Genomic DNA, 27,853 nt, shown 5'->3' on the forward strand with positions numbered 1-27,853 from the left:
ACGATCTGGGTGTCTTTACTATCTCTTAGCTGCCACGGCTCGGACGTTTCCTTATGTTGTTCACAGGTTCCTTAGAAATCCTGTGACATGCCCTCCATCCGAATATTGAGCACAGAGCAGACTGGTCGAGACAGAACCCATAAAGACCTTTGAACCTACGTCATACCACTTCCATCGGTAAGGTGACCAGCCATTTTGAGACAACGCATGAGTTCCTGCTCAATGACAAGATCCGTGGAGATCCAGGCCCAGAATCTATCAGAACGTCTGATTACATGCATCCCATTCTGGAAGGCTTGATAAACGACAAAATGAGTCTCTTAGAGCTTGACCATTTGTTGGAGGTAGAGGTGGCAGGATTTGTGTAATTGTTATGCCCAGATGCCGCCAGATAAGGTAGCATGTCAGAGGCTGATTTTAAGTAGAGATCCCATAACCCAGATCGTTCGGCTCTTAAAAAAATTCGCAGTACGGATACCATATCGGAGTATTGGAACCATAGTTTCGAGGCTCTGTACTAGAGCAGCTTGTTAGGTGGCAAATATATCGAATGACTTTTTTGTATCTATGGATGGCAAGATATCAAACACGGGCATTAACGTGACTTAATAAATGATTACTGGGGATAATTTTTAATCGTGACTTTTTAGCTAACGGCTTTAGGCTATCTGAAAAATCACTTGGACAAAACGTTGATATAACTTATTGCATACAAAGATAATGAAAGTAGTGTAGCTGCCTCCTGTGCGTTAACTGGTCTTCTAAACGAGCCAACCATAATTTATCAGCCCACTTATTTGTATAAGTGGTTATTTTTATGCATCAAATTTTTTTTAATTTTCGGGTTCAGCTCTTCATTTTTACGTCGGGGCGGTACTTCATACACAGAAAAACGAACACTTACCGACAGTTCATTTTTTTTGGAAGAAAACTGATAAAATTGACACGAAAAGAAAAAAAAACTAATTTTGCGCCGACGTAGAGTGTGCAACTTTGGATATGTTGTTGTGCTTTTTTCTACAACATGGTATAAAAATCAATTCTGTTGGAATTTGTTTGGGGTCGACGCATATTTTTGGCTAGTTTGCCTGTACTATATGTATCAAAATAAGGAAAATATGATGCATAAGAATAGCATCACCATCAGCCAAAGAATGGTATTGTAGGAATGGAGTTTTTAATTTAAAATAACTCAATCGGAAATATGGCCTAGCTATATAAGTGAGTTTGATCATAGCGAAATACATGCTTTTCATTAATACTTCTTTTGCAGCCTGATTCGAAGGTTATTTCGTACCTAACATACCGTAAGGCTGAGTAGACTTGAAGTTCTCAACTAAACTTTATCTCTTATACTTTTGGTTTATATGGGCTTTTGTATATTGTTTCTTAGTTTTATGAGCACAGTTTCATCAATCTAAGTGCCGAAAGAGCCCATGTATCAAAATAAGGAAAATATAATGCATAAGAATATCAACACCATCAGCCAAATAGTGGTAATGTAGGAATGGAATTTTTCAATTTAAAATAACTCAATAAAAATAGGACTAAACCATATGAGTTTAATCATAGTGAAAAATATGATTTTCATTAATACTTTTTTTGTAGCCTGATTCGAATATTATTTCAATCAACTTCTTTCGACTGTTTCGAGTTATGAGATTAGTAAAACTTCTTGCTCGTGGAGAAGGAATCAAGACCCTCCTCTGGACGTTTATGAAGTCTTTTCAAGCACTCCCTTACGTTGCTCTTCTAATCGTAATGCTATTTTTCATTTATGCTGTTATTGGAATGCAGGTAAGCTTTTGAAATCAATATCGTCTCCATGAAAGGATAAATGTTTATTTATACCGTGAAAGGGATCTTAACTGGAAACAAAATTTTGTACCTAATGTTTTTCTTGAGAAATGTTATCCGTTTGAGGTTTAATAAAATTATGTAAAGTGGTGTATAATTGCGTATCAGCCATTATGTCAGCTGGATCTTTGTGTAGATAGGGGGAGTGTGCTTAAAGCCTAATTAGTTTGCTCTTATGCCTAAATTTTCTATCTCTCCGTGACCCTTCAGATAAATATACAAGAATCTTCGGGGAGGAGGATTAGAAATTAATCTCCAATTCTACTTGATTCCTGGGAATATTTTTGGAAAATTCCTGTAATATTAGTGTTAGGGGGATAGTGCTTTTCCTATTTCTGTGAAAACCTTTTTTATATTACATCAAGGTTACAAGCACATGACTACCGGCTCAAAGGTCTAAAGGGTCGAAAGGCCTACCGCCATCCATGGAGAACATCCCTGTATAAAAGACGTATTTGAAGAATTTCTTTTGAAAATCACGAACACCACCAAGAAATTTCTATGGGGGAGAAGAAGGGCTGCACAATTGCTACCATGAGTTTTATTTCCACCAATTTTTAAATGAGATTATTTCTCATTTTCCGCTATAAATACATTGTTTAATGTCTTCTCACCTTCCCGGGGGATATTGTCCGCCTACTGCCATCCATGGAGAACATCTCTGTATATAAGATTTATTTGAATAATTTCTTTTGAAAATAATTGAAATAGTGACCCTGCAATTAGCTTAAGTACATTCTAAGAGTAGTATGGCCACTCTGCTTTCTACGACATGCCCTCTCTTTCCTCATAGGATATCTAGAACATGTCCTGTTTCCACGACAGCCCTGTGACGTCACGACAGGCCTGGCAAGATTCCGACAACATGCCCTGGCAAGGTGTTCCAATATTGTTTCAGTATTAAAGAAGAGTTCAGTGTGTCAACATCAAAGATATTTTTATGGATGCCTATACATCATTGGATATTGAAAGTTTTAGCGAAATGGAGCCTAGAGTGTCTAAAGTAGCAGAGGAAATTACAAAGAATTGCCGACTAGCCGTAGAACGGGACAAGATGTATGCAGGATTTGTTATATCATTAAGCAAATTCAAGTCCGAAGAACAATTATACTTCTCGGCTAAAGTGAATACAGTGCGTATACAGAGACTACAAGACGGAGTAATTGCGTCAGCGAAATATATTGAAAAAAACAATCTACAAAAAACAGTTTGTTACTAGCGAAATTCCTAGTCTGTATTTGGTAGTGAGAGTGTTAAAATGGCTGGACTTGAGAACCAGAAAATCTTACATAATTTAGTTATATTGAAAAAGTGTTTAATTCTTATGATTTTCTAGAATTATCTTTTCAATGAAAAATATTTTCTCGAGAAATACTTAACGATATCATTGGAACTGATTCCCTATCTTTAGATTATTGCATGAAACTTTTTCGTTGTGGCCCAGCTGCTTTTACTTAATTTTTAGATATATTAATTGAGACAAAGCAAAATTATAATGTGGTTTTGCTTTTATTCACTACTTAGACGGCCATTTTGTAAGAAATTATGTCTAAACAAGTTTTGTGACGTCACTCCTTCTAGAAGACGTTTTATTGATCGTGAGTCAGTTTCTTTCTTGAAGTGAGACAGTCCACATCGACAAATGTTTTACACATGAAAAGTGTGGATTATGCAATCCAAATAAAATACATCAAGGATATACAGTGCAAATTAAAGACTTTAATTCCTATCTTGAAGAGATTTGTGACTCTCATACTAGAGGCTTCTTATGCTCCAATTGTTACTATGAAAAATGCAATCAATGGTAAAATATTTACCCTGGCATGATTGCAATAAAACCTAAACATGAGTTCAGTTTATTTTTAAGAGACTGGTATCGTCGTGGTTTTAAGCTGTTTTGGGAAGAAGAACCTAGTTAAATTTTTTTGGTCTATGTTTGGGAAGAAGAACCTATTAAATTATTTTGGTCTATGCTTCAATTGCTGGAATAATAAAAGAGTTTAGATCTTTCGTCTGCTGTGATGATACCGGCTACTCTGAGTGTAAACCTACAGACTTTTATTTGGCTTTTACAGAAATTGATTCTTCATATGAGAATTTTGTGCATGACATTGCTTCAAATAATCAAATTGAAACATGTCAGTCTTATAATTTGAATCAAAATAGTATTATTGACTTTAAAAAGAGATTTAATAGACATGAAGTTACAATGTACTGTAGAAAATGTAACCGTGACTTTGCATGCCAAGATGAATACAAGTTTAATCCTGACGAGCTGCTGCCACTTATCCCTTCTGATGATTACATATACGTAGAAGAAGAAATCGGAAAGGACACAGTGTTTTGTACATACAAATTTTATTAATAAACTTATTTACATACATTTTTAAGGCATTTCACTCTTAAGGCACCGAAATTTACATTGCATAGATAGGAAAGAGTATTTTCAACTAGAAAGTTGTTCAATCGAGGATTGTCACCATAAATCTTGAGGAATTGACTGTAAGTATGTCCACGACATCGGAAAACAAAATATAATAGTGTATTAAAACCACAGCTTTTATTTTATAAATCTTGTACCCGCTTCTGATTTTGAATAATAGATTTTCCCTCTGTTCAAAAAAAATTTTTATGTGAGGCGTGTAAAACGCATACGGCAGGCTATTATTAAATTTATTTCTTGTTTGAAAGATACATAGCCAATGCCCCTTCTTTACAGTGGATGGACTACTATTAACAATGATAATGGTATTGTTAAAATATTAAATAGGCTCCAGGAAATCTGAAGGTATGCAATAGTATTTGTATTTAGACATGTAAGGATCTAAATTGAATGCATTGATTATTTGATCCGTGTTCATGGCCCCAAGTCTAATGGAACACTGCCATCAGGAGTAATTCCCCAATAGGTTTCAAACTGATTTGACGAGATTAATGCAATAGATTCCTCCAGTGGCTCAGCAAAGGTACACACGGAAGTACCAGTTCGGACAATGCTCATATCTTGAGTACCGGACAAATCCAATACAATGATACCATGAGTTTTTGCAAAAATTTCCTCGGTTATACCATTTTTGAATAATTGTGAATCTCGATCTAGGGATCGGATTATCATTTCATATAAGGTCCTGTAGGATTTATTAAACGATGAATTGTAGAGTGGAATTCCATTTACTTTACATACAAGCGATTAAATTCCAAACAGTTCAAATTTATGCGGGGAATCTACCCATGATCCTACGGTTCTAGAACTTTTTACAAGAGCCAAATCAAGTTTCGAAGAAATTTCACCATTGATGAATAATGAATCAGTATAGGTATGCGTACCCGTAGCAATATAGTGTTGATTCGTGATTGTACGAGGAACGAATAATTTGATATTATTTCCAAAAGCTCTTGATTTTTCTTGCCAATGTAACAGAACTGGTAGCCTGTTCTTTTCGTAAGTGAAGAATTACCGAGGTGAGATAGACTGTGACATCGGGTTCAGTGCCCTGATCTTTCTACAAAATAAAATTGGACAGCGCGAGTTCTAGCTTTATATTAATTTTAACATTGGGAGGCAATCATTGAGGTATGTTAAATATCTCATGATTTATTTTACCAACTAAATATAAATCTTTAGTTGTCGCATCTTTATGTTGGAAGAGTCTTTGTCCGTTTTATATTCCTATCCAATACCCATGTCTCTCAAGAGTATATAAGACACTGGAGTCATCAACATGAACTGTATATAACTTGCATAATTTTAAAGATTATTGCTCGCGCTCACCAACGTTCCATTTATGTAGACACTCATTTGTCTTAACAAATTCTGTTGTACACAATTTTCATAGGATAACCCCTCGGCTGCACTTTGTTTTTCATTGTTAGATTGCTTAACAATGACATGTATATCCTTAAGTGTGGAAGTCAGATCTAGGAAATAATCTTAATAGGAATAAATCTGAAAATGGACATTTTCAGAGAGTAGTTATTCCGGATAGAATTTTTCATGGCATCCGTGCCTTATACTGATACCTACATTTTCTGCGTTGAAAAGATTTAGAGCTGAGTTGACTGAAGTATGAAATTCTTTAACCGGTAGATAAGCTATTTCTAGGAAAAGAAATTGTTTTTCGATCTAATAATTTTTACTGTCTTTTTTATGCTGTACGCTTCCGGGCTGGGTTGAGACTGATGAGTGATGAGGTCTTTCGCACCCTTTATAAACCTTTTTCCGCTTTTTCGTGATGTCAATCTCTTGCCAAGGGATCGCGTGCTGGACCTGAGATTTTGTGAAACACTTTCTTTAAAATCCTTCCCAGAGCCCCAACCATGTAGTGCAGAGGACGCAAAATCCGCGGGTCGAAAATGACATGTTATTACAGCCAAACATTTTGTTACTGCTATAGGATCGCCCAATTTACCTCTTAAAGTTAACTGACAGAGCTCCAAATAGGAAGTGTTGACTGGAATGTATTGAAGGTGCTTTATATTTTAGTTATGAATGTGTTCACTAGAGATTTTTCGTTCAAGAACACGTAGGAGGCGGACATTGGCATTACCGACTTTTGATCTCTCAACAAAGGATGCATAAAGAAATATACAACTGTCCGAGGAGAAGGCGGGTGGATACTCTGCGAAAATGACACAATCCATGCCACTAGCGCTTCCAGCACTTTTACCATTGATTATATTATGTTTAAAACCAAGAATATGTCTTAGATTATCATTGAGAATAACATTTTCGTTGTCAATGGGTGAAAGTGAAGACAATATTAATAGTAGAAGCAGCTTAACTTTGGCCCAATTAATTAAGAAACATAATCCAATTAATGGTCCAGCCTCAGCTTTGGCTCAAATTTGTGATGGTCCCTTTTAACAAGAGACTTAATTTTTCCTTAGACTAACGGAAAAAAATGGGAACAAAATCATCAGAATTTTCAGACATCTTTAAAACACATTTAGGCATGTGTTTTTCTCAAGTTTTTCTAACACCCCTTTCTCCACAGGTAGTTTTAGGTTAGAGGGGTGAAGGCCCTGGGCTTAGAACTTTTAGGGGCGTCAATCTGAAATGAATAATTTAACTTTTATAATCATTGTGTATTTTTTGAAATTTTACCTTTATTAAAATAAAGGAGAGGTCTTACTTGGCAGTAAGTTACTTACTTACTGTAATACTTATATAAGAATACAAAATACTTACTGTAAGTACAAGCACATTGACGTGGCCAATTGATGTGGACCCCTTCTTGCCCCCCCCCCCCCCAATAAAAATTATTGAGCCACGCATTGATTGTAGCAGTAACTGTAACTTGCTTCTTTTTTTAATCTAGTGAACGTTGTAATGATGCTCATGATGTTTCCACTTTATTTTTATCTTTAACACTTGTCTAAAATTTACAAAAATTAATCTTATTGATATTATTTGTCTTTATATTTATCTTTTGAATCTTTTGAATTTCCTTTTTCTCTTGTTCTTTTGCAAAATCTATTTGTAACCAATTTTCTAGGTTTTTGGAAAAATAGCCTTGGAGGAAGACACAGCCATACATAGAAACAATAACTTCCAGACATTCCCCCAGGCCATTCTCGTCCTGTTTCGATCTGCCACAGGAGAAGCCTGGCAAGAAATTATGCTAGCCTGTTCTACGATGCAGACAGCTCACTGTGACGAAAAGTCTGACGACGCTGGTCACCCAGATGGCTGTGGAACAGACTTTGCTGTGCCTTATTTCATTTCCTTTTACATACTTTGCTCATTTTTGGTAAATTTCATTTTTTATTTCACTTTTGACATTTCATTTTGATACTGGCTAAAGGTGACAGCAAGTTTTAATTAATATGCTGAAAAATGCTTGAATCTTAACGGATTCAGGACATCTGATACTTTTCCGACAATTTTTACTATTTCTTATAATTTGCTGATTTTATACATTTTACCGAACTTGAAACTCTTCAACTTGAGCCCCCCCCCCTTCAAAATACTTTTTGTGGAAATACACATACTTAATTGAATAACAAAGAATAAAACGACAACAGAGTCAACAGAGTCTTAATTGAATAAAAATATTACAAAAAACGACAACAGAGTCTGTTAAAAAAGGTTAGACAAGCAATTTGTAAAAAATACTCAAAACTCGAACAACACTTCTATCAAAAACAGTTTTTTTTAAGATGCTAAAAGATTTCTAGGGATGTATGAAAGTTATTCAACTCAAACCAGTAAGATTGCTGACTTTTATTTATCTCCCTGAAATAAAGAAAAACAATCAATGACGTATTATGTGGTACTATGTGGTTGACTGTTGGAATTCGTGGTTAAGCATTAGAAATAATGTACCTTTGTATGAAACCCGTATCTTTTAGGCATCGCAGTTCTCGAATTAACTTAGCTATCATAAGCTGGATTGCTAGACGCCAAAAGGAATATTTCTATAAAAGATTGTCTAAAGTTGGGGATCAAAATATATTAAAAGATTTGATAAAAAATCATCCAGAGTCCCTTTGTGATTATGATTCGTGGTTCTGTATTTGAAGAACATTTCAGCCGTAATGAAACAAACGCACCTTTTATTCCGTAAGAAATTGCTGCTATAAGTCTTCAGTAGATTCGAATGGTTTGCGGCTTAGACTTAGCTTGTTCCGGAAATGAGAACTATTTAACTCTAGAAATCAATTTAAAATATACTAAACAACAATGAGTTTTTCAAATGTTCGTTTTTTTTTAATTTTACTGCCATCATACAAACTCCTATTCTTGGACAACTCCAGAAATTTATAGATATTTACTTTTTTTGTTTGTTTTTCCCCATAACTAAATGTTCTAATTATCTGTGGAAAATGTTCTAATTATTTCTGGAAAACAAAATTGTTCTTTGTGTTCTTATTTGTGTAGAGATTAAGTCTTAAAATGAGAAAATAAGCTGATTTTTTAATTCACCGGATTTTATGTCAATACGACCCAAATATGGGTGAATTTCTTTTTTTTGTGAGAGGAAATTTACAAGTAGTCTAGAGCTTGTGATTGTTGTAAGTTGGACTTATTTATGTTGGACAAATGGTGAACTAAAAAAAGAAAAAAAAAAAACACTGAAAACTACTAGTTCTTAAAATATCTTTGGTGTTTATGGAAATTGTACGAAACTGTATTTATTTGACATTAATTATAAGTACTAACGTACTCTTTTGTTTCTTCTTCTTATCTTTTTGATTTTTAAACAATTCACTTTCCTAAGTAAGATTTGATCAAATATAGATGGATCATTGGAAAAGTTTAATCTAGGAAACAAGTTATTTCAACTTAAAGTCAGGAGCAGCATTAAAACTTAAAACGGACAGAAATTATAACGTATATCAGGGGGGTTCCCCCCTGGCTAACACCTCGTTCTTCATGCTAAAGTTTTTAGTGTTTTAAAAAAGCTTCTTATTGTTCTAATTAAACGACCCTTGCGTTTCAGAGGCGTTCGTAAAGAATCCGGATAAAAGTCAAACTTTAGCGTAAAGAGCAAGGTCATAGGGGAGAGGGCAATCCCCCTCGTATACATAATAATTCTCTTCGTTTTATGTTTTAATGTTGCTCCTTACTTTCAGTTGAAAAAACATGATTTTAATTTAATTTCTTATCGTTTTTAAATCATGCCAGGATATCCGGCTTTACCTCCAAGCAAAAATCTCCACTCCTCACCGAAATATTCTTTTGACAATTCAATCCCAGAGAAAGTTTACTCCAGACAATTACCCTTACCCTTAGCATCTCCACGCGTACAATTGAGTCGACAAAGAGAAAGTAAGACAAATAAAAAGATTTGTATAGGAATTCTGTCAAATTACCCCAGTAAAATTTCACCTGAAAAGTTCACCCCCCCCCTCCCGAAGACTTCTCTTCCCATGGAACATTCTCCCCGTAGAAAATCCCCCTAGAAGAAAATTCACCCCTCCCCCGATCCAGAAAATGTATGGATACTTCCCAATAATAAATACCATACTTAAACAATGGGCAAATTTAAATTTACAGACCTTTCCCCCGGGGCTGTAGAGGGGGGGGGGGTCAAGTTATCTTTAAAGGCATAGTTATTGGGCTTTTCGATTATTCTGAACAAAATGGCCGACTCAAAATTTGATTGGACTATTTTGGGAAAAAAGAGACGTGGTAGGGGGTCTAGTTTCTCCCCAATATTTGTCATAACTTAAAAAGGGTACTTGAACTTTCAATTTCTATTTGAATGAGCCCTCTCCTGATATTCTGGGACCATTCAGTCGATACGGTCACCCCTGGGGGAAGAAACAAATTAACACGCATCCGTGATCTTTCCTCTGGCAAAAAAATATAAAATTCCACACCTTTGTAGATAGGAGCTTGAAACCTCTACGGTAGGCTTCTCTGATGAGCTGAATCTGATGGCGTGATTTTCATTAACATTGTTTGGCTTTTAGGGGTTATTTCTCCCCTTTTTTGAAAATCAGGCCAATTTTCTCAGGCTTGTAGCCTTCGATGGAAGCCGATTTCTTTGGTATATCTATTGGTATCAAAATTTAAGTTTTTAGATTTTCTGTTACCATTGAGCTGCATCACTCCTTACTTACAGTCTGTTACCACGAACTGTTTATATGTTAAGTCCAGACAAGATATGGGAACTTTTTCCCGTCAGCTGGATTTTACCTTCTTTCTGATACACTTGTAAACTTTATTTTTCAGATATCAGAATAGATATATAATAGCAAAACAAAAAAGAATCATATTTTCTTAAATTTATATTTCCTCAAGATATACGTATTTTCTCCTGTACTACTGAAAATCCTCCCCAGCCAAGTTTTGACCCTCAAATTAACTGTTTAAGACAAAGACAACTAAAACACCCTGACAAATCTAAAAAATAACAAATTTTAAATACAATTTTTCTTTTCTAGATTATCAATCTATTTGTAGCTGTTATTATGGATAACTTTGACTATTTGACCCGTGATTGGTCAATTCTCGGTGCCCACCATCTTGACGAATTTGTCCGTTTATGGAGTGAATATGACCCGGATGCAAAGGGGCGTATCAAACACTTAGACGTGGTTACCCTACTGAGAAAAATTTCACCCCCACTTGGTTTCGGGAAACTTTGCCCACATAGGGTTGCTTGTAAGGTAAGGCATTGTCACCGGTCTTTAGAACATAGACAATGAGAATCAATTGTAGTTATTAATATAACATTGTTTTGAAAAAAGGGGACGCAAAAATCAATTCCGGATCGATTTCTATTTTTTTTTTTTTTTTTTTTTTTTTTTTTTTGACAAAATTAAAATTACTTACTCATTAATTTACAGCTCTCAGACTTTAAAAACGACAGGAAGAAATTATGTTCACCTTCGTATGAAAAACTTTTTAATCCTTAGGTGTGAATTGTCGTTAACATTTTGAGCCCTTGGAATTTTCAAACAATAGAAAATATACCATAGAATATATTAACAGGCTTTGAGTGTGAACCCCCCCCCCCCACCCCCAGAAAGATAAAACAAATTCTCAAGATACTTTTTAATCTTGATCCCTACTCTCTTTCAAAAGCGTTCCTTTTTCACCTTTCAAACAGTTCGTGGTAACGAACTGTAAGTAAGGAGCGACCCGGCTCAATGGTAACCGAAACTGTAGAAAACGAAATTTTGATACCAATAGATACATAAAAACAATCAAATTTTAATGCTGATTTCAAATATATAAGTTTCATCAAGTTTAGTCCTACCTATCAAATGTTACGCGATCATCCCTGAGAAAATTTGGCTGATTTTTGAAACAAGGGAGAAAGACCCCTAAAAGTTATAGAACCTCAATGAAAATCACACCATCATATTCAGCGTATCAGAGAACCCTACTGCGGAGGTTCCAAGCTCCTATCTACAAAAATGTGGAATTTTGCATTTTTTGCCAGAAGAAAGATGACAGATGCGTGTTTATTTTGTTTTTTTTTTTTTTTCTCCAGGGGTGATCGTATCGACCCAGTGGTCCTAGAATATTGTGGGAGGGCTCATTTGAACGGAAATGAAAAGTTCTAGTGCCCTTTTTAAGTGACCAAAAAAATGGATGGCAACTAGGCCTCCTCCCACACTCATTTTTTTCCCAAAGTCACGCTATCAAAATTTTGAGATATCCATTTTATTAAGCATGGTTGACAATATGATAAATATGTCCTTTAGGATGATTTAGTTCACCGAAGTCCCCGGGGGGAGAGCTGAAGGTTATGAACTTTACCCAATTCGTTATTGGGAAGTATACAGACGTTTTCAGAGGGGATTTTTTTGGTAGTGGGGGGGAGTGGGTGGGGGGTTATGTGGGAGGATCTTACAATGAAGGAAGTTTTCAATGGAGAAGAGACATTGCTATGAAGGGGGCGCCGGATTTCCCAGCATTACTGAGAAAGAAAGAAAGATTTATTGAAAACAAAACATATCAACAAAAAATTATTGCTTCCTCCCCTAAAAGGCAAAGCTTATCCGTGGGGGAGGTAGAGAAAACAAGATCCTTAAAACAAAGAACCCTTGGCCACCAACACCACTAATACCATCACACTAAACAATAAACACAAAATAATATCATGCATTATACTTCTTCTGGGAACATCATATCAACAGAACCCCCACAATAAATCAATCAATCAATCAATCCAAACTCTTATTCAGCAAACAGCAGTTCCTTAATGATTTTTTTTAAATATTGGGGTCACCAATAGTCTTAATATTACTATTCAAACTATTCCATTCCCGTGTACCTCTATAAAAAACAGAAAAACATGAACGGGAAGAAATACCTCTAGGTACATAGAAGTTCGCACTACTCCTTGTATCGTGAGAATGAACAGTAAACCTAATGGACAATAAATCACCAAAACAACAAGGCTGAATATCCTGTTGCAGTTCAAAAATAAACCGCAATATATAGAAGTCACGAAGGCCTGCAGCCAGCAAAAATTTTAAAGTTGGGCAAATTTCTCGAACAGACATACTTGGAAATATACCGACTAAAATTCTTACGGCATGATTTTGTAGAATTCTTATCTGTTTTAGGATAGAAGAAAAAGTTGAGAGCCAAATACTCAAACAATAAAGTTTATACGGGTATACTAAAGAAAAATAAAGATGGTGACGGACAGATTTGGGAAACCAATGTTGGACTTTCTGCATTATACCGAGATTTCTTGCCAGAATCTAGCTAGTTGAAGTTACATGTTCCTTAAAAGATAGAGTTTCATCTATTACAATCCCAAGGTATTGAAAAGACGCAGTCCGTTTTATAACGCCATTGGGCATATCTAATTCCTTAATCCATGGGTAAAAGTTTGATGATCGCGAGAAAATAAAAAAGTTAGACATAGCCATGTTGACCCTTAATTTGTTTAACCTTAGTCATGCTATAGTTCTATTAACTGATTCATTCGTTGACATCTACAGCAGCTCCGCTGTCTTAGCTGTGCTAATGGCTGTTGTGTCATCAGCAAAAAGTGAAACTGTTTCATTATTCGGGTTTACCGTTAGTTCATTTATTCTATAGCAAAATTTATTCACACAATTTGGTAAATCATTAATAAATATCAAGAATAATATAGGACCGAGAACTGATCCTTGTGGAACACCTATTTCAATACGCTGTTTTTCGGAAGAAGAATCATTTAGTTGGACATACTGATAACGATTACTTAACAAACTTCTTAAAATATTAAATGATTTACCCCTCAAACCATACACCTTACACTTCTTAAGTAGAAGTTAATGATCCACAGTGTCCAAAGCTTTCATCATATCTGAAAATATAGCAACTATTTTAAAACCTTTATTTAATGACTCAATAATAATAGTTGTCAAATAAATCCTCGCCTGTTCCGTTGTCCTTTTTCTATGGAACCCAAATTGTGTGTCTACCAATAACTTGTGATCCTCCAAAAAACTCATCATTCTAATACTAAAACACTTCTCTAAAACATGGGAAATGATGGGTAAAACAGATATCGGTCTATAGTTTCCTGGGTCGTTTTGAATACCACCCTTATGAAATGGGGTTATACGGGCAACTTTAAAACAGTCTGGGAATTTTCCTTGACGAAAACACTCATTAATTAACCAACATAAAACTTCAGCTATAACAGGAAAAATACATTTAAGTGTTTTTAGAGTAATATGATCGCTTCCAGATGAACTACTACGCAACCCATAAATATTTTTTTTGATTTATTCAACTGTTAGAAGTCTAAGGTGAAGAGATAAATCGATCGGGTCCCTCAGTAAGGACTCGGACGTTGGATCACCACTATCAGGTACAACTGACATAGCTAAATTCAGACCAATATTCGAAAAATAACTCTGAAATTCATTGTATATGTCCTTTTCAGAATTCAAAGTCTTTCCCATTACACTAACTAATTCATCAGGTACACTATTTATTTTTAATCCAATCACTTCTTTTATTAGTCCCCATGTTTTCTTAGGGCATCCTTCGACCTCCTTAAACTTTTTCTCAAAATATTTCTTTTTTTCATTTCTTAAAATTGTATTCTACCTATTTCGATAAATTTTTATATAATTGCTTATTTTCTTGTGTCGTGTTAATTATTTGAGCTCTAAACAATTTAGCTCTTACATTTATTTGCTTCAAAATCACAGGACTAATCCAAGGTTTTTTACTTGAGTGCTTTCTATTAAACGGTTTCAATATGACTGCTTGACTTATCAAACTCTGCAACTTTTCATAAAATTAAACAAACTTTGAATTTGCGTCCTGAACTTCGCCTGGAACATCGTACCAATCCACCTTTTCTATACCATTTTTAAGTTTTACCATCAAATTTTTACTGATCACTGGAATACTTGATTTTTTGCCTTTAACCACCTTCGTGACAGTTCTAAAGCTAGCTGAAACTCCAAAGTAGTCAGATACATCGTTGATAATGACCCCGAGATGACTTCAAGGCATATTGAAAATGATATTAACTAGAATCTTGACTGATGTTCCTTCGATTTCTTCTGAGACATTTACAAAAAGTATAAACCCATTAAATAATCTTCTATTCATGTACTCAAAAGTTGCAGAACACATAGCAGTTCTATAAATCCAGTATTATAGTCTCCCAGAATAAAAAATGGCATAGACTTAATCAGAAGTTTCATTGACTGTTATTCAAATAGGTCCATAAAGTCTTGGAGCAGGTTCTGCGGAGATCTATATACTACAACAATAAAAAGTTCAAAGTCTCTCTAGTTACATGTAAAACAAAACATTCGTAAACTTTTTCTCTATATATTGTAAGATCTTCTCTTATTGAAACCCTTTACTCAGCCCAAATATAAGCTGGTTGGCCTCCATGTTGGTAATACTCTGAATTCCGTACACGTAAAGTGTAACGAGGCATAACTAGTAATTGCGAGTTATTGTCATTTAAACGTTTCAGTTAAAGCGATCACCTGAAAGGAATTAATATATATTAATTCCAATAAAAAAAAAATTATGCTCAAAACTTCATCCTTGATAATTCAGATGAAAAATGTTAACGCCAAAACGGCCCCTATCACATCGCAAGGGTAGTATCCCTTCTTTAAAAATATTCCTTAATGGTTCATCTGTGAGAATATCAGTAGCATTAATATCTAAATTTCTATTTATTCTTACATTAAACTAGCTGGAAAAATCAACCCTTCGACTTTCAAGATGAAGGACATTGCTGTTCCCAGGATGTAAAACAATATCTCTAACCATCATTAATAAAAGTTAATGTATGTGACGGTAGAGGGTGGCGGTGGCGAAAAAAATCATTATCTACAAAACATATATCTAGACCTAGATAAATACAAAAAAAAATAACAAAATATATTCCGTCAAAGTGGACATAAGAAACAAATATTCAACAAAACAAATAAACAAACCGGTCGATATGTATACGCATATCAACTCCCAAAATAAAACTCAGTGGGCTTAATATGGCTCACAACTTCATTTATAAGCAAACCAAAATTTAATAACCTTCATAATTAATAACTTTTCATATATTCTCTAAAAAAAAATAATTTCCAAACACTATAAATAACTAGCTCAAAACCACTATTTACATTTTTAACGCTTTGAACCATTCAACCTTTTCAACATTACCTGCAGATTTAATAGAAAGAACCGGCGGTACCACGGGTGGTATCCAGCACTTAACACCTCTCTCCATCAAATATTTTCTTTTCACCACCAATTCCTTTCTAATTTGGCGCACCTCTCTACTAACATTATCAAACAGTTCGTGGTAACGAACTGTAAGTAAGGAGCGACCCGGCTCAATGGTAACCGAAACTCTAAAAAATTTTGATACCAATAGATACATCAAAAGAATCAGATTTTAATTTTGATTTCAAATATATAAGTTGCATCAAGATTAATCTTACCAATCAAAAGTTACGCGCCTGAGAAAATTTGGCTGATTTTCGAAAAAAAGGGGGAAAGACCCCCTAAAAGTTATAGAACCTTAATGAAAATCACATCATCATATTCAACGTATCAGAAAACCCCACTGTAGAGGTTTCAAGCTTCTATCTACAAAAATGTTGAATTTTACATTTTTTTGCAGAATATTTATAACGGTTGCGTGTTTATTTTTTTTTTTTTTTTTTTTTTCCAGGGGTGATCATAACGACCCAGGGGTCCGATAATATAGTGGGTTGGGGCATTTGAACGGAAATTAAAATTTATATTGCTCTTTTTAAGTGACCAAAAAAATGGAGGGCAACTAGGCCCCCTCCTACGCTAATTTTTTTCCCAAAGTCACCCGATCAAAACTTTGAGATAGCCATTTTGTTCAGCATGGTCGAAAATATTACAACTATGTCTTTTAGGATGATTTAATCCCTCAAAGCCCCCAGGGGGAGGGCTGAAAGTTATGAACTTTACCCAATGTTAACATATATTATTGGTTATTGGGAAGTATACAGACGTTTTCAGGGGGAATTTTTTCTGGTAGTGGGGAGTGGGGTGGGTTATATGGGAGGATCTTTTCATGAAGGAAGTTTTCATGGGGGAAGGGGCATTGCTATGAAGGGGGCGCTGGATTTCCTATCATTATTTAAAAAACAATCAGAAATTAAATAAAAAAAACAAGTTTTTTAAACTGAAAGTAAGGAGCGACATTAAAACTTAAAACGAACACAAATTATTCCGTATATGAAAGGGGCTGTCCCCTCCTCAACGCCTCGCTCTTTAAGCTAAAGTTTGAGTTTTTCACGATTCTAATTTTTTTTAAATAATGAAAAACTTTAGCGTAAAGAGCGAGGCGTTGAGGAGTGGACAGCCCCTTTCATGTACAGAATAATTTCTGTTCGTTTGAAGTTTTGATGTTGCTCCTTACTTTCAGTTTAAAAAACTTGTTTTTTTATTTATCACTAATAAAACTGGTTTTCCAAACTGCAAGTCCTTTCCTCTTAATTTATTTGCATTTTTCAATATGCCGTATCGGTCCTTATAATCAGTAATTTTGATTTTGATAAAGCTACTCGCTTCATGTACCACTGAAAATGGAGGAATATTCTTCACTTCCATCTCTAATCTCTCATTCAGCACTCTTTTAATGGTATTTTTTGCATCTGACAATGAATCAGTCCTCACATCCCAAAACAATATGTTGTTTTTTCTTTCCGTATGCTGCAACACAAGAGACTGATTGTTTAATGATGTAACTTGTGTAAATAAATCGTTCACGAGTTTATCCTGATTTTCCATCTTAGACTTCAAACTATCTACCCGATTATTTGTTTCTCTTGCATCACCTTCCACACGCGTGCATCTTTCTCCCAATTCACGAACAGTTTTTGTATATTTTGCACATCAGTGTTCACACTATGAAGGGACTCTCTAATTTCTTATACGTCTGATTGTAAAGTTTCCAACAGCTCCAAAATTCTTACGATATTTTCTGCATTTGTTTTCTCACATTCCTGTCGTAAGCATTCGCCACTCAAATCCTGAATATAATCTTACGGCGAGGGCTTTTTCTTCTCTCTTAGAGTTTTTGAGGTTGATGTTAGGCTTTCATTTGATTTATCACCATTCTCATTACCACCATCAGTTTTTACTTTCTTATCATTTCTCTTTCTCCCCATTCTAATGGACGATAACGGCAAAATAAATTTCCAAAAAAAGGCAATCTTCAATCAATATATGCCCCACGGCTCAAACGTTCTTTATATTTTCATATTTACTGTGACATTTTGTTATTATTTATTCGTTCATTTCACTGGCCACTACTAACCCACTTCATTAACTATATTAACGGAATGATTGCATAACCACAATCTTCAAAATAAAGGTAAAGTTTTTTCAAGGTCATTCGTTACTTGTGTAATCATATATTAGCTTAACATATTTCTTTCATTCCACGCAAAAATCAATCGGCTCCTTGTCTAGGTTTGTCACATGTAAACAGTTAATCCGTGGAATGTACTTTTTATTTAAGATGTTAACTGTCCAAAGACTGAATGAAGACTATTATTTAAATAAAGATCAGAAATTATATATAAAAAAAACAAGTTTTTTAACTGAAAGTAAGGAGCATCATCAAAACTTAAAACGACAGAAAAGATGGCGTATACGAGAAATTTTATCCACTAGTTTATAAATCGTTGTTTAAGCCAAAGACTGTTTTACAATTTAGTAAGAATTAATTATTCTAACTAACAGCATTGGGGATAAAGAGGTCATGTTTGTTACATCGAAAGAAATGTCGAACTTTAACATTATGTGAGAGGTATTGACTAGGAGGTAAGCCCTCTAATATACGCATTAAAAATATATGAATATAGAGGTTCGTTACGTAAGTTAATTCGTAAGTTACATATATTTATTACTAATAAAAACGTTCGTAAATAAAATTAAACAAGTTTCGAGAAAGCCCTTTAACCAAATAAAAGTAAAATTATCTTTTTTTTTTTATTCATGTACGGTGAGCCAAAATCAAAACCTGCATTAATTCAAAAACGTTCAAAAATTAAATAAAAAAAAACAGTTTTTTTTAATTGAAAGTAAGGAACGACATTAAAACTTAAAACGAACAGAAATTATTCCGTATATGAAAAGGGCTTTCCCCTCCTCAACGCCTCGCTCTTTACGCTGAAGTTTGACTTTTTCTCACAACTATTTTTTTTTTAAACAATGAAAAACTTTTTCGTAAAGAGCGAGGCGTTGAGGAGGGGACAGCCCCTTTCATATACGGAATAATTTGTGTTCGTTTTAAGTTTTATCGTCGTTCCTTACTTTCAGTTAAAAAAACTTGTTGTTTTTTTTATTTAATCCTATAATAGATTGAGAGTTGCCGTAACTTGGTTTCATGCTGTAGAAAACCTCATGCTGGCTGCGCATAAGATCTTTTAGCGAATATAGGCTGAATTTTAGATTTCATTTTATGATTTCCATTATGAAATTATAATTTTTTTACAAATGCTTACATAGGACCCTGTGAAATTCCTATGAAAAGGATCTATAAACCAAAATTATGAGCTGAGAGTCTTCCGCCAACATTCTATGGTATTTAATTCAACATGAGTCTTCCGCCAACGGTCTATAGTTTTTAATTCAACATCAAAAAGTGTCAGAGTCGGTGCAATACATTTAATACTAAAGGGAGGAATTTCAGTTGGTATCTCCCTTTTTTATCTTTCTGTATCTTTGTTTAGCTTTTTCTTTTCCCATCACACCTTTTTGAATGAATTGAACGTTTTTACAGCGTCTTGTCTCCATGAACATGCCTCTAAACAGTGATGGAACAGTCAACTTTAACGCCACCTTATTTGCTGTGGTTAGAACATCATTGAAAATAAAAACAGAAGGTAATATAGATGATTGTAACGAAGAATTAAGGTCGATAATCAAGAAAGTTTGGAAGAGAACAAGTCCAAAGCTGCTAGACCAAGTTGTCCCACCACCTGGAAGTAAGTCAAAATTTCAAGTTAAATATAGTTATTTATTATGAATACAAAACATGAAAATTCAGGGCCTATTGTGTCTTGCGTTAAGCAGCCGGTTATGGTGGAAATAAGCCGAACGCGAAACGAACGACAATAATCAATCAAAGCAACAAAATCATATCCGAGTAATCAATTAAGCCTCATTTTATTTAATAAGTGATGTTCTAGTCTCTAAACTAAAACAAAATCTCCAAATTTGACAGAAGTGAGAACCTGAAGGCAAAGAGTGAATACTGAACTTCTGAATAGATTCAGGTAGAGAAGAACTAGAGCTGCATCGTTGTTAGCATCAGACGGCTTGATCCTGAGAGGGGCTGTTAAAAGTAGAAGTGAATATTTTGGGAATAAAAACCTGAAAGATATTATCTTATTCATTCTTTAAATAACTGTCGTATGTGTTTTTTATATATTGGCATTTTTTACATCATAAATTAAATAAAACAAGAAACTTAAGTCGCACATTATGTATCAATGGTATGTAGAACCGATGTTTCAAAATAAATATCTTGAATGGCCAAGTTCTATTCTATAATGGCCCCCAACGCAGATTCTCGAAAACCTAAAAATTTTTGTTAAAGGTTAATTTTTTTAATAACTTAATATTCATCTATCAATTTTTAAACTCGCGATAATTGAGGACTAGAAATCTTTTTTCCAAACGGGATTATGCTTCCTATATCGTGGTGTAAGTTTTTGCATTTCCGACCTTTGGTAGGGCTTGTAACTTATAACTTGTTGCGAAATCCAAAGAAAGAATATGTCGATTGGATATAGTTCCTGACTCAGTGTCAATAAGATAAGTCGATAGCGATTTAATTTAATTAATTAAAAAAACTTTTTCTACAAAATAAGTTTTTCAAACAAAAGTAAAGAACTCCATTAAACAAAAAAGAGCAAAAATCAAATCAAATAATCTACCAAGCGTGAAACTACCACAAATCAGCATCGATAAATAAATGAAACCCAAATTGAACAGAAATTACAATAAATAACCGAGTCAAGCTCAAAACGAGAAGAAATTAACATAAGTTGGGCGCAACACCCCTCTTCCTTCCCAAGGCCAGAACAAAATTTGCACTTTACTGAAAAAATACAAATGAATGTGCATTGTCATTTTAATATACACATACTGATATTTAGTAATCAAAATGTTAATATTATTTGATTTATTAAAGTTATAAAAGTAAAAACATTTAAATTTTTTCAGTAAAGTCCAAATAAAGTGCATCTCTATATGTATATAGAGATAATGTGTATTATCTCTGTGTGTCGTCTCTGTGTGTGTGTCGTCACTGTGTTTTTGTCGTCTCTGTGTGTGTGTCGTCTCTGTGTGTGTGTCGTCTCTGTGTGTGTGTTATCTGTATGTGTGTCGTCTCTATGTGTGTGTCTTCTCTGTGTGTTTGTCTTCTGTGTGTATGTGTCGTCTCTGTGCGTGTGTCGTCTCTGTGTCTGTGTCTTTTTTGTGTGTGTGTCGTCTCTGTGTTTGTGTTGTCTGTGTGTGTGTGACGTCTTCGTCTGTGTCGTCTGTGCGTGTGTGTCGTCACTGTGTGTGTTGTCTGTGTTTGTGTGTCGTCTCTGTGTGTTTGTCGTCTCTGTGTGTGTGTCGTCTCTATGTGTGTGTGTCGTCTTTGTGTGTGTGGTGTCTCTGGTTTATGTTAGGTTAGGGGGTTTAGTTGCCCTCAAATCACTTTCGACTATTAAAAGGGGCACTAGCCCTTTGAATTTCAAATTGAATGAACCCTTTTTCAAGTTTCTACAACAAAGATTTCAATAAAAACCTTATATGCCCCAAGCGCATAACTTATAATCCTTGCCCTGAGGGTTGTTGGGGAGTGTCCTCCTCAAAAATATATTTTCTATCTGGAAATCAACTACGCTGAACAAAATGGCTATCTCAAAATTTTGATTGGATATGTTTGGGGGATTGATGGGCGTAGGGGGGCTAGTTGCCATCCAATCACTTTCGACTATTAAAAAGGGTACTAGCCCTTTGAATTTCCAATCGAATGAGCCTGTTTTGATGTTTCTACGAAAACACCTTCTATAAAAACCTTATATGCCCTCAGGGCATAACTTAAAACCCTTGCCCTGAGGGTTTTGGGGAAGTGTCCTTCTCAAAGACATATTTTCTATCTGGAAATCAACTACGTTGAACAAAATAGCTATCTCAAAATTTTGATTGGGTGTGTTTGGGGGAATGATGGGCGTGAGGGGGGGGGGGGGCTAGTTGCCCTCCAATCACTTTTGACTATAAAAAGGCATTAGCCACTCCAATTTCCAATCGAATGAGAATTTTTCGAAGTTTCTAGGACAACTCCTTCGATACGAAGTGCCCGGGTATGGAGAAAAAAAAACACATTGTGCCCACATCGTTCATTACTTAGGCAGCGCTAGAGCGCTGCCTATGATTTGAAAATTATTGGTTTTCAAAAATAATGAAAACTTAAACCAATAAAAAAAATATCACAAAATTGATTGTTAGCACTGATTTAATAACAACCGTTGTAATTTTTCACGATCAAATTTATGGCCAAACACAGCATGTTTTTTTTAGTATGAGTTATTGATGCATCTGTTCATTCCGCTCTGTTATTTTGCTGATTCATTCTGCTCTGTTAATAATAACTTATATTATACCGTCATGTTAATAAGATATGTTTAATTTTCATTAAATCTTTGAAGTTTTCTCAATTTCCATTCCTTTGGCAACAAACTTCAGACGTAGAGTTTTTTTTGACGTAGAGGGTCAGTATTTAATAAGAAATTAATTGTTAGAAAATTAAAGCTTAGGAGTCATTGCATTAAAGTAATGGCTTTTCCCAAATATTCGAATATTCTATATCTTCTTCAATATTTCATCCATATTTGGCATAAATGGCTGAAATTTGGTTGAAGATTTTTCCAGAAATTTCGAACAATTTTAGTTATGTTTATTGCTCTTCAGTTAATTTATATTTTTGTAAATTGTATTAATTGTTATTAAGCTTCTCAATTGGTTCGACAAAAGCGTTAAATATGCGTTCCACTGGTCATAAGTGGATATTTGAGCCTTAAGTATTACCCACAACTGGAATTAGTAGGACTTTAACGGTTTGTAGGAAATGCTTTAAATGTCAAACAAGACAAGTACAAGATTATCCCAACAAGAAGAAGCTCTATCCGAAGTGAAACTAATACCTGTTTTCAGCAACGAAAATTAATACATTGTCTCTTTTTGAATTGACTGAACCGTATGGGATTGGTATTAGAATAGCAATGTTTTATTTGTGGTTATTTCTTTACAGACGAAGATGAAGTTACAGTTGGAAAATTTTATGCAACATTTTTAATTCAAGATTATTTTAGAAGATTTAAAAAGAAAAAAGAGGCAATTTACAAAGATCCGGATGGAATAGGGGATACATCTACTATTACTCTCCAGGTAAGAAACCCAACAAAATAGAGTTTTCTTTTGAATGAAATTTTATGTGTTACTAGTAAGGGGTTCTAGGCACGGGACGACTACTAATCTTCCTAGTTTCGTTTCTGGAGGTGCAACACTACCAAAATAAGAAACTCTCCCGTTCTCGGGAACCTCAGACTACTTTTCACCCTTTTGGGATTTTTTTCTTTTCGGTTTTTTCTTCGAAACTTGCCATAGCAGAAATGCTCACCTATATTTTCATCAACACCATCTATTTTTCGAACATACATTTGTTTGTATAGGAGCAATTTTAATTAATTTACATTTTTTCGCAAGTTTTCAGGGCGAAACAAAGGGTAACTATAACGATTGGGCCTATTCGGGCCCCACGCTGCCATCAAAATGAAACAATTTTTTTTCGAGATTGTGAAATATTCTTAACAATTCCAGTAAGAGTTGCTTCTGGAGAGAGATAATTTTCCAGGATAAAACTAATAAAAAGCTATCTGATATCAACAATAAATCAGTATAGATTGAATAGTTTAGCCATTATATTAATTGAAAGGCCAGACGTAAGGAAATTACATATTCAAACAGTTTTAGAAAAATTTTAAAAACCAAAACTTAGAATTATGTAATTTCATGTATTAATATTCGATTAAGTAAATTTTAAAAGAAATTCTCAGCGAGTTTCATAATATCTATTGGATAATAACGTAAATTACCGTAAACTCAAAATGAGGACAGAAAAGGACAAAAGAGGACAAAATGTAAGCTCAAAATGAACAATCTGGATCATCAAATAAGACAACATCTAGATAACGAGCTGAGAAATTTAAATACAAAGGTAAAAATTAACAACCTAGACCATCAAAATTGACAATCTTCGGTGCCAACAAATTGCGGTAAAAAAAAAACAGTAAAAAACAACGAAGATGTCGTAAACAACGCAAGTGTTAATTACAAATCATTGGGACCCTTCAATATTGTATATATTCACTGAGGAGTCCTCCTTTTTCCCGAGGAAAGAGTATTCAACAAAGAAATTCAATTGAAGGGTTTAATGCCTGCTTGGTCGAATGACATTGCCGCCTCCACAATTTCTAAATGAATTGGTTTGGCCTGTAATAGAACATTACTTTCTCTCTAACAAGTTTCACGCACAAATACGAAACTAGAACTCATGTTTTGTTTTAGCTACATTCAACGTAAGCGAGATCGAACCATCGATTGATTGATAGAACCATCAATAGTCGTAATGTTTTCAGCTTCAAAGTAGCTGGACAAATTTATCACAGATTTCATTTAGTGACACATCCGTCACAGACCCCTGAAAGCGATTTTTATCCACCTTCGTATAGCTTAATGTACTTTTCAGACCCTGATGAATCTGTTAAAGAACGCCTTGTACATCCTTTAAATTATGAAATCTCTCGTTACCCAATGGATCTTTGAAAGAAATATTGCGAGACACAAACAACTATGCTAAAAGTTACATGAAAGCCCGATAAGTGGAGAATGATTTAAATCAACCTCGTGCTTCACTGGGGCAACAGCCTCGGATAGAAGACAAGAGTGTCAATGAGAATCAATATTTAACAACAGAGCCGTCACAAAGCTAAACACCGGAAGTGAATGTCTTACAAACGACGTTAGATTTCCAGCATATTGATACTCAAGGATTTTTGAAGTCACTAATTACAAATATGACGCAAAAAATATAGATATATATAGCTTAAAAATTTTAGAATGTATATAGAAGAGAGCCCACGAAAAACTTCCAATCTGTCCCGCACCTAGTTGATCTGGGCCTACAAGTATTGTGCCTAGTATGGCAACATTTTGGATTTATAGGGCAAACAAACTAACTTGGCAACTGAATTCAGATTGCAAATGCTGTGAATTTGGAATTTGGAACTTCTGAGAATTTAGTAGTTGTCTGTTATAGCGTTTATTTCCCCGACTCAGTTCCCGCGCCATTAAAAACTATGACATTTCCAAGTTCTATTAAAGGCTAAATTAGCGGTTTAAGTTCGCTGACTACGATTTTATGGTTCAGATTGCAAAAGAGCCGACGAAAATTAAAACACCGGAAGTGAATGTTTTACAAACGATGTTAGATTTCCACTACAATAATATTCAAGGTTTTTTTAAGTCACTAATTACAAATATGACCCAAAAAATAGGTTAATGTTTCACAAATGGCTTCCGATTTCTACTGATGACTGTTTTGAAGGATTCCTGATCCTGTTCACTATAAATCCAAGGTTAATGTTTCACAAATGGCTTCCGATTTCTACTGAAGACTGTTTTGAAGGATTCCTGATCCTGTTCACTATAAATCCAAAGTTAATGTTTCACAAATGGCTTCCGATTTCTACTGATGACTGTTTTGAAGGATTCCTGATCCTGTGCACTATAAATCCAAGGTTAATGTTTCACAAATGGCTTCCAATTTCTACTGATGACTGTTTTGAAGGATTCCTGATCCTGTTCACTATAAATCCAAGGTTAATGTTTCACAAATGGCTTCCAATTTCTACTGATGACTGTTTTGAAGGATTCCTGATCCTGTTCACTATAAATCGAAGGTTAATGTTTCACAAATGGCTTCCGATTTCTACTGATGACTGTTTTGAAGGATTCCTGATCCTGTTCACTATAAATCCAAGGTTAATGTTTTACAAATGGCTTACGATTTCTACTGATGACTGTTTTGAAGGATTCCTGATCCTGTTCACTATAAATCCAAGGTTAATGTTCCACAAATGGCTTCCGATTTCTACTGATGATTGTTTCGAAGGATTCCTGATCCTGTTCACTATAAATCTAAGGTTAATGTTTCAATATAGAATCCCAAAAACAAAACATGTTAAGTTCATATTTTTTATGATGTATATTATTTTCACTAGAGTTGATATTTAAGCGTTTTGTAAGTCATTGTAAGTCAATATTATTGTAGTTTCAACCTCATATTTTTAGTTATTGACTTCAGGAAGCCTTAAATATAAATTTGGGCAAAAATCAAAAGTCGCATGTGAAATATGCACTTGCTGTATACTACCTTAGACTTCTATATTGCAGAATCAGCCCCAGATATGAATCATTGCAATGATGCAATGTGCATTCATGTATAAAATATTATAGCAGCAATTTTATATTATAGTAAAATGTTTAATGAAATATTAGCCTTAAATATGTAAAACCCTACAATTCTAGACCCTAAAATCCACACAAACCCTAGATAAAAATTGAGGCAGAAAATCCGAGCCATTTGTAAAATAATTAGGCTACGTAATGTAGTATGTTTTAAGACATTAATGACATTGGATTTAAGACATCAAGACACTTTATTTTTAGCCTTGTTTTTCCAATTAGTGACTTCAAGCCTCTCTAGTTCAGTTGTCAAATATGAACATTGTTTTCAAAAAGACAGTCTCAACCTCAGAACTGTTATCAATGACCGTTAAACGGAAAAATTGACTTTGGTGTTCATTAAGCACTATTGTGTAATTTTGACTGGTGGAGTGTTGTATAGGGGCGGGCTATGGGGGCAAGGATTTATGAAATGGAGATTTTTCCTGTGGGGAATTGTGTAGTATAAACTTATATGGGTGGGGAGTTGTATGATCACCCCCCATCTTTGCGTATCCCCAGTTAACCGTGTCTACTACATAGTTGCACTGCTACTATTCACGATTTATGACACAGAAAAACAAAGCTACAAAATATTCATAACCTTAATGAGCCTTTTAATTTCCAATAGTATAAACAACATTTACTTCCCTCCCCTATATAATAAACATACTTTTGGTCTAAATTAAATTGGTGGAAACTCAAACTCAATATATCCCAGACAAACTGTAATACAAAGCACATGCTGAAACAGTAAAAAAGTTATTAAAGTTAAATACCTGAAATAAAAGTCCTTTTAAACAGATTATCAAATTCGATTCGTCAATATCTTAAAGCAGGCAAATTTTTAAGCGATCAATTATTTGCGGGACTAAATGTGATCCTTGGTGATTAGTTTGTCCCTTGCTGCCCGAAAAAGTAATTCAATGCAAACTATCTTCGTTCTAGGCTGGTTTACGTACGCTTCACGAGGCTGGCCCAGTGCTGAAAAGAGCCATATCAGGCAATTTGGACGATTTAATTGATGCTGAGCCTGAGCCAATGCATAGGGTAAGTAATGAAACTGCATTAAAATAGGTTACATGTACCTGAGAAGGCGACTAGTTAATATATTTATTATCGTGAATGTCCTCAAATTAGTGAATGTCGACATTCACCGGTGAATGTCCAAAATAGCTTTTTTCTCCTTGGATTTAGTCAGTGTTACCAGTCAACTTTTTCAATTTAATGTAAGGTTTGACGATGAAAGGCTATGTTAGAATAGATTAGGTTTGGTGAGGTTAGGCTGGGTTAGCTTGTGTTAGGTTTTTAACCCATTTCTGATATTTAGAACCAAATTGCACCAAATTTAACCTAATATGACTTATCGTAACCTAAGCTAACAAAATTTAATCTAACTTAACTTTGACTTTTATTTTCTTGGCTTGGGTAAGACTTATAAAGTTGATTCGAGATGTGGACTAAATTCATGCCGAGATAATCTAACTCTTACAATTCATCAGTGACTTTTGA

The 27,853-nt window shown here is 34.5% G+C and overlaps 1 protein-coding gene across 8 annotated transcripts in view; it reads left to right on the forward strand.

Annotated features, from left to right (window-relative positions):
- The window catches only part of Ca-alpha1D (Ca[2+]-channel protein alpha[[1]] subunit D), a 401,670-nt gene that overhangs the window by 345,175 nt on the left and 28,642 nt on the right, over window positions 1–27,853 (forward strand). For all 8 annotated transcript variants that reach the window (XM_089106801.1, XM_089106795.1, XM_089106796.1 and 5 more), the window contains 6 exons: window positions 1,609–1,797; window positions 7,353–7,607; window positions 10,750–10,974; window positions 19,563–19,767; window positions 23,088–23,224; window positions 27,290–27,391. In XM_089106801.1, the coding sequence (XP_088962927.1) occupies window positions 1,609–1,797; window positions 7,353–7,607; window positions 10,750–10,974; window positions 19,563–19,767; window positions 23,088–23,224; window positions 27,290–27,391 (1,113 nt within the window). The remainder of the gene's footprint in view (window positions 1–1,608; window positions 1,798–7,352; window positions 7,608–10,749; window positions 10,975–19,562; window positions 19,768–23,087; window positions 23,225–27,289; window positions 27,392–27,853) is intronic.

This window comes from Artemia sp. Qi Xiang Cuo, chromosome 21 (genome assembly GCF_049724085.1).
Source record: "Artemia sp. Qi Xiang Cuo chromosome 21, ASM4972408v1, whole genome shotgun sequence".
Classification (NCBI taxonomy): Eukaryota; Metazoa; Arthropoda; class Branchiopoda; order Anostraca; family Artemiidae; genus Artemia; species Artemia sp. Qi Xiang Cuo.